The 8,160-nt window shown below is 36.6% G+C and overlaps 1 protein-coding gene across 1 annotated transcript; it reads left to right on the top strand.

Annotated features, from left to right (window-relative positions):
- The first annotated feature begins 6,857 nt into the window (after positions 1 to 6,857).
- On the top strand, positions 6,858 to 7,799 carry LOC125124011 (olfactory receptor 8K3-like). Its single transcript, XM_047774188.1, has one exon. It carries the CDS (start codon positions 6,858 to 6,860, stop codon positions 7,797 to 7,799), a length of 942 nt encoding a protein of 313 aa, XP_047630144.1.
- The last annotated feature ends 361 nt before the right edge of the window (positions 7,800 to 8,160 follow it).

The raw sequence follows: 8,160 nt of genomic DNA, 5'->3' as shown, positions 1-8,160 counted from the left end.
GTGCCTTTTACTGTGTGCTTCCTTTGAATCACATTATCGTGTGTTCTCTCAGAGGGAGAAGGAAGGATTTATGTGTCCAACATATATTTAGACATTGACTGCTATGCCCCTGTCACACGTCTTAGGGCTCTAAATTGTGCATTAGTTAATGCACCACAAATATCTTTTTGTTCCTGGAGTGGGTATGAGATGAAGTATAAATATACGAATTCATTATTTGTTAGTGCGGTAGAGTGATTTAGAGGTCTGTAAAGTGTAACACAGGAAAGCACAGTGGGTATGCTGTGTGGGAGTGAAAAACGGTACAGAAAAGGAATTAAAATGACTCTTGTGCTCTTCTCATCTACTGGAATAAACTTTCTAGAGACTATGTATTTGTGTGCATGTGTGTGTGTGTCTAGAGTCGATGTATTTGTGTGTGTGTGTTTCTGTAAGCACATTCTTTCTATTTTGCCTTCATATATTTCTATGGGGAGTGTTAAAACACACTTGATTGTGGTTTCCGGAGACTTAGTGTATCATGCTAATTAAAGTAATCAGTTGTCTGAATTTGCTCAAATGTCTCCTTTCCATGGTGGGGTGGGGGCGGGGGGGATGTTTGCAACCTGCTCATCAGTAGCTTTACTTCCACATATGAGCTTGAGAGCTTCTATTCACTCAACAAACTTGGCACTTGAGTAGCCCAGACAAACAGAGCACCTAATTTTCTTCTAAGTCAGTCTCCTTGTCTGTAACAATGAGTATTTCAATTGAATTGATTTTCTTGTGGTTTACTTTTTTTTCTCCCTTCCACCTTGATCTTGATTCCAACCTGCTTGTTTTTATTGAATGGATTGGTACTACTTCTTCGTCTCTCTGTGAGAAAAAAAAAGAACAATTTTTCTTTAAAAGTCATGTTCCAGTTGTTTTGGCTCCTTGCATGTGAGGCCCACTCTATGAACAATTGGGTTGTTGCCTCTCTTTCATTTGGATAACTGCCCATGAAATTGGTTCAAATGAGTGTATACTGTGTTTCAATTAAGATACTGCTTGACGACATTGGTTTGATGATCCTGCTTGGAAGAAGCAAAAATGAGATGATTCTGTGATTCGGATGATGTTACCCTCCTAGGAATGTGTAGTATTTTATAAATTTGTCATCACTTTTGGACATACTTCCTACATAACCTTCCTCAGATTCTCTTATTTTCTTTTTTCTTTTTGTTCCTTCTGAACACTCAATAGACTTATTTACATCATAGAGATACTGGAATATCTTCTGAGTCCACCTTCATGGAATAAAATAATCTATAAAGCCATCAACTTTGAATAAAATAATTTATAAGACTATATTGGGTATAAATATTACTGGTATTTTATAGTTTATTTTATAATTTTTTATTAAAAATAAAAACATTGGCCACATCTGTGGCATGCAGAAGTTCCTGAGGCAGGGACTGAAACCATACCACAGCCTTGACCTGAGCCACCGCAGTGACAACATGGGATTCTTAACCCACTGAGCCACCAGCAACCTCTGATAGCTCATTTTTCAATGATTGAGACAATTAAATACCTACATATGAGCTATGTATATATAAACATAGAAATATGTTTCTGAGAGTATGCATATTGGTCAGAGATACAGTGGAATGTTAATTGCACATTGATTGGAAACCACAAACTGTGAATAAACTTAATCTAATATCCCATTTCTAAAATAAATCGTGGAGCATTTTTGATTATTCCTCAGATTATCAACCAAAAAGAAAAAAAAATGAGAGTTACAGATTTGGATTCTATTGTTCTTTCAGTTAGAAAATTAGTCCCTATTTCATTTTTAAGTAAATACGGACTTTGTATCAGAAAGTATTCATTTCCACAGAATACACAAATGCTATTATTAGAAACCTCAACATAACATACAAGGTTTCTGAGACTCATTAGTCACGAAATAATTGCAATTTCAATTTCAGTGCGATAACACTATGCATCAACTAGAATTTCTAGCTGTTTGCGAGTATGTGGAGGAACTAAAACTTTCAAACATTGTTTATAAAAAACAAAATGCTATCAAGAGTTTAAAACCATTTGGTCTGTGATTCATTGTCTTAAATATTAAACATGCCTCTAACATAATTTTTATCTGTTTCACTGCCCCGTATTTACCCCAAAGAAATGACAACACATTTCACTGCCTATCCATGCGTGTAAATGCCCATGGTAGCCAGACACTAGAAACTCTCAAACCTTAAGAACAGCCAGACATGAGACACACTCAAACACTCCTCCACTTGAGAAAGCATAAATAAATGAAGAGGTATCCGGGTGCGTGAAGACCACCCAGCGACGAGGCGTAATAAATTCTTGGTACACACAATAATATGAATGACTCAAAATTTCTATGTAAAGAGGGCAGACTTACAAGAATCAATAAGCCCAAATTAAATGCAGAAAAATCTAAAGTGCAAACCCATCTAGGGTTCCCCAAAGCAGACTGAACAGGAAAGTCACAGAAATTTAAACAAAGAAAAAAAGGCATTCAAGGCATATAGTTTGGAGAAGAATTGAGCCTGTCTCTAAACTGTAAAGGACATGCTGCGGATAGAAAACCTTAGGTATCTCCCCACAAGTGTGAGTTCCACACGATCACGGGATAAAAACAACAAGCAAGTATCAATCTGTATGTTGGTGTCTGTGTGTGTGTGTGTGTGTGTGTATAGGAAGTAACATGCAGACACCCCAAAAAAGTGGATATAATATGCATACATATACATCATTGCTGATCACGAATTGTAATGAAATACTTAGTAAGAAATTCAGAAAATGTTAGGATATATATGTTGAAAAGTGTACTGATTAAAGGAATCAAAGAAGATCTGAATAAACAGTAAGACATACTGAATTCATAGATCAGTAGAGTAGGTTGCTAGGAGGGAAAGAAAAACTGGAGTGGGAATTGGACAGAATGGAATAAAAAATGTCTCAATAGAGAAGTTGGAGCTAAGGAAAGATGGCCACACATATGAAATTGGAAAAATAAGTAACCAATGTCCACCTCTGGAGGGGAGGAAAACAACAGAAACTACAACTAAAGTCAAAGAAATAACAGGTCACATTTGCCTAGCACATAATCTTTACTCCCTTTAAGTTTTTACAAACAATGTAATAGGACAGGATTTCAGCATTTCTCTACTGGGTCGCCCCCTTAAGGAGACACTGTGGAAAAGGGGACTCTTGATAAACCTGTCCTAAATATATAACATTTTAATCAAGAGTCTCCTGTGGAGCAAAGGGAAGGTTGACTAAGAGTGAACAGTAGGTATACTCTTTTATGAAAAATAGCACATGCTCTCATATGTCATAGGAATAATAAACACATTGCTTGGCATCTCCTCTGGGAGCGTCTCGAAATGTGAAAAAAATATATAAATTGTTCCCAATATGCCATGTTAGGAAACACATATGGGAGTCAGGACAGAGGCCTCAGCACAGGTAAAGATGAGGGCATATTTCATTCTGTAACACGAGCTATGCATAGCCACAATGTGTCAGTGATGTTTGCAACTGTTCCACTTTAATTCCATGGTGAAGCCGTAATACAATGGGGCCATTTCTGATTCAGTCCACTTTCCTTTCTTACAATCGTAAAGCCCAAGCAAGAATAGGAATTCTCTCCTTTTTTCTTCACTGTCATTTTTTAATACTTTCTCTTGGGTTGAGAGTCCTCAATACATGCCTCTTTGAAATATCATTGTCATACTGTTTATAAAGTATTTGTTTCATAGAAATAAGGTTATCTAGGACCAAAACAAAGAGAGAATAAAGCATGATGATAGAAATATGATTTTTTCAATTGGCAACATTAAGAAACTGCAGGTGTTCAGTCTCTCGCTTTGATGTCCAGTCAAATATTCATTTGGTGACTCTGAGCTATTTCTGTTATCCTCTCAAAAATAATAATGGAACTTTTAAACACTTAATTATTTCATGATTGTTTAAATGAATATATCAAGATGCATCTCACCTGACTTCTTAAGGAGGAAGAAAAGAGATTATCACCTCACATCGAGGGGAGGTAAGGAAAGCACCATTAGGATATTAGGAGACTGGTAAGTAACCAGGTCTATGATAATGGTACAATGTTCAGCATCCTCTTCGTTGTCTGGTGGGATGATCTCAAAGAGTATAGCTTTGAAAAACTATCAGTTGAGTATTAAACATTGAAAAACTAACAGTTGAATGTTAAACAGAGACAGTAAACCATGAACACTAAATTTGTTTTTTTTCCCATAGAACCCCAAAGCTGGTAAGAGAAGATTATTTTATCTTTCCTTACCTTACATGAAAATTGGTACTCACTATATGCTATTTATTCATTTTTTTTTATCCATCTGTGATAGTGAAGGAAAACCAAACAAAGAAAGAACCAAATAAAAGATAAGAAGACAAGCACACCCCAAGATTTATACTTCTCTTTATTGCATTGACTGCATATTTCTCTAGTATTATCGTCTCCTGGTGCACATTTCCCACATTCTGATATAAAAGGGGTATGTGCATTCACTGCAGTCTAGAATGTCCAGAGGTCACAAACTTACAAGCCAAATTTTAAGTAATTTAAGTGCAAATTGCATGGGATTACCTTTTAATTTAATGTGCTGAAATTAGACGTCTGCATCTCCTTAGAGCCCACTCAGAGACCCTTGACTTGCTATTTTATTGAAACAGTAAAATTTTATTCCGTTTCTAAAATTTTTATTAGAATCGATTTGCAATGTTCTGTCAATTTCTGCCTGTACAGTAAAGTGGCTTTTTTTTTTTAACAAGAGTGTTGATGCTTGAAATTTTTAGACCAAAATCAAGTATCTTACTCTACATGTGATCCACCTCCTAGTCTGTTATCATTTTTATGTGAGATCTTTTGGGATGTTTTAGATACGTGTTATGTGACTAAACAATGCTCTTCTGCATTATGTGCTCTACTCTGGTTTGAACGAGTTCTTTCGGGCTCAGTGTTCAGGAGGATTTCAAATATCATTCTGGAATCCACGTATATCTCATCTTTGGTGCATTTTATTTTGTCTCTAAGGTATTGTGTATCATCATGATTTTTAACATCCTTTTTTAAAGTACTGTGGCCCTTGTTTCAATGGGAATTTTCATGAAACTTCTATGTAAAACCACTGCCAGTGAGCTCTTTTTCTCCCAATTGGCCCAGATTTTATACTTCCCCAGTTTATTGCATAGCATAGTGTATCTGATTGGTTACATTCAAGTTAGTATCTTTCAGTTTTAATTAAAATACTGTAAGTGGAAAATATTTTAAGCAAATTTACATCAGAATAACTTATATTAAGGTTCTATTAAAATAGATTAAAAATTACGGGAGAAGCAATTTCCAAAACAAAAATTGATCATTCCGGTTTAATCATGGAATAGGAGGTGTAGCAGTGACTGGAATAAATGGCATGTATTCCATTCTGCTTGACCCATTCCTCCCCTATTCCATCACTATAGCCCTAACAACGAAGTTAAGTCACAGTTCAGAGAATACATGTGTACTTGATATTTGAGAAGTATTTCCCCATAAGATAACCTCACTGAATCATTGAATCTTCACTTATCTTTCCCCCAAATCCTGCACAATGTTTTGCATTATATATGAGAATAAGAGTTTTAGACGACTTACACTATTTGCCCCAATTAACACTTCGTGCAGATCATAAATGAAGGTACTTCGGAAACTGTACTCGTGTACATTTATCCCCTGGTATACCTCACCATACGAATAAAAATAATGCCTACTGTGATCCATTATAGTTTCCTATTTATTCATATCTGCCAGTTGGGCTACCTTTTCAGCCAATACCACCTGAAGCCATAAACTATTTCATAGCACTATTATTTGAGTGGCAGATATGAATTCATGGAATTTCTTGTTTGAAATTTGTCTTATATAGGAGTTCCCGTCGTGGCGCAGAGGTTAGCGAATCTGACTAGCAACCATGAGGTTGTGGGTTCAATCCCTGCCCTTGCTCAGTGGGTTAATGATCCAGCATTGCCATGAGCTGTGGTGTAGGTCACAGACATGGCTCAGATCCTACCATTGCTGTGGCTCTGGCATAGGCTGGCAGCTACAGCTCCGATTAGAACCCTAGCCCGGTGAACCTCCATATATCATAGGAGCAGCCCAAGAAACGGCAAAAAAGACAAAAGAAAAAAGAAAAAGAAAAAGAAATTTGTCTTATATAATTGGCATATGCCTTATGCCCAAATATTGAGGTGTTTTGTAAACCGCATTGTGTGATTGTATCAAATAGATTATAGAAACACTTTAGGCAATAGTAAGATAATTGCCCATAAACCTAATATCTGCAGTTGTAACATTGTTCTAAGTCATTTTGATTTTTACTCTGTTTTCCATGTTTATGAATTGTTTTTCTAATCATCTGTATCTCTATCTTCAGGGTTTCTCAATGTGATATTCTTGTGACCACTGGCTGAATATTGTTATGGCTTGAACATTTGAAATGGTAAGATACTGAGCTGACCTTTAATCGTTAGAAGTCAATAGAACCTCAGTTCCTGATTTGACAACCAAAATGTCTTTAGACAGTGGGAAACTATTCTTTGGAGAGTAAATTAATTCCAGTTTAGAGAACCACAGATCTATTTCCATATCTCTTTCTGTCTCTATTTATGTATATTTTAATATGAGGCTGATGGTTTTATGTCCAAATATTTTGAATTAGAAGGTTTAGATGACTCTTCTTTCTACTAGCTTTGCATACTAAGACTTCTCTGAGGAAAGAATACACAAAATCTATTGACTATACTGATGTCTCTATCCAGAACAGGTGTTGCAGCAAACCTGGATGGAAAAACACAATGGAACAGTGCTGAGTGAATTCATCCTCCTGGGAATCACAGACCGCCCTGAGCTGCAGGCTCCACTGTTTGGGCTGTTCCTGCTCATCTACGTGATCTCGGTGGTGGGCAACTTGGGCATGGTCATCCTCACCAAGGTGGATGCCAGGCTCCAAACCCCCATGTACTTCTTTCTCAGACACTTGGCTTTTACTGACCTTGGTTATTCCACAACAGTAGGACCCAAAATGTTAGTAAATTTTGTTGTGGATAAAAATATAATTTCCTATTATTTTTGTGCTCTTCAACTAGCATTCTTTCTTGTGTTCATTATTAGTGAACTTTTTATTCTGTCGGCAATGTCCTATGACCGCTATGTGGCCATCTGTCACCCTCTGCTCTACACCGTCGTCATGTCACAAAAGGTATGTTGGGTGCTGGTCGCAATCCCCTATCTCTATAGCACATTCGTGTCTCTTCTCATCACTATAAAGATATTTAATTTATCCTTCTGTGGCCACAATGTCATCAGGCATTTCTACTGTGATAGTCTCCCTTTGCTATCTTTGCTCTGCTCAAATACACATGAAGTTGAACTCATCATTCTGATCTTAGCAGGTTTTAATTTGATTTCATCCCTTCTGATAGTTCTTGTGTCTTACCTGTTTATTCTTGAAGCCATTCTCAGGATGAACTCTGCTGAAGGTAGGCACAAGGCTTTTTCAACCTGTGGATCCCACCTGACAGTGGTCACCGTGTTCTATGGGACTCTGATATTTATGTATGTGCAACCAGAGTCCAGCCATTCCTTTGACACTGATAAAGTGGCTTCTATATTCTACACCCTCATTATCCCCATGTTAAACCCCTTGATCTATAGCTTGAGAAACAAAGATGTAAAATATGCAGTACAAAGGATGTGGAAAAAACTATGCAATTTTTTCTCTTAAAGCTTATGCACAATAAGACTCCTATAAATTAGCTTATGGGTTTCAAACTTTGAGTGTTTCTAAAAGGAATAGCAAGCAAAAATATATTTGCATATGTTTCAAGATTGCCTTCTATGTGCCAGTCACTCTTTTGTGTACTGTACCTACATAGACCATGTAAAAAAAGAAAAAAAACCTCTGCTTCTTTGAGAGGGAGAAGTGAATTATAAAAATATTAAGTAAATGTCATCATATCTTGGAATGGCTTAGAACATTAATAAGTAGGTCAGGAGAGTGGGTATGCTGTGTGGAGTGGGGAATAAGAGTAGATCCCAAAGGGGAGTTCAAATAATTATTGTTTTTTTGTTTGTTTGTTTTGTTT

Source organism: Phacochoerus africanus, chromosome 4 (assembly GCF_016906955.1).
Source record: "Phacochoerus africanus isolate WHEZ1 chromosome 4, ROS_Pafr_v1, whole genome shotgun sequence".
NCBI classification, from domain to species: domain Eukaryota; kingdom Metazoa; phylum Chordata; class Mammalia; order Artiodactyla; family Suidae; genus Phacochoerus; species Phacochoerus africanus.
This window is presented reverse-complemented; position numbering and strand designations above follow the sequence as displayed.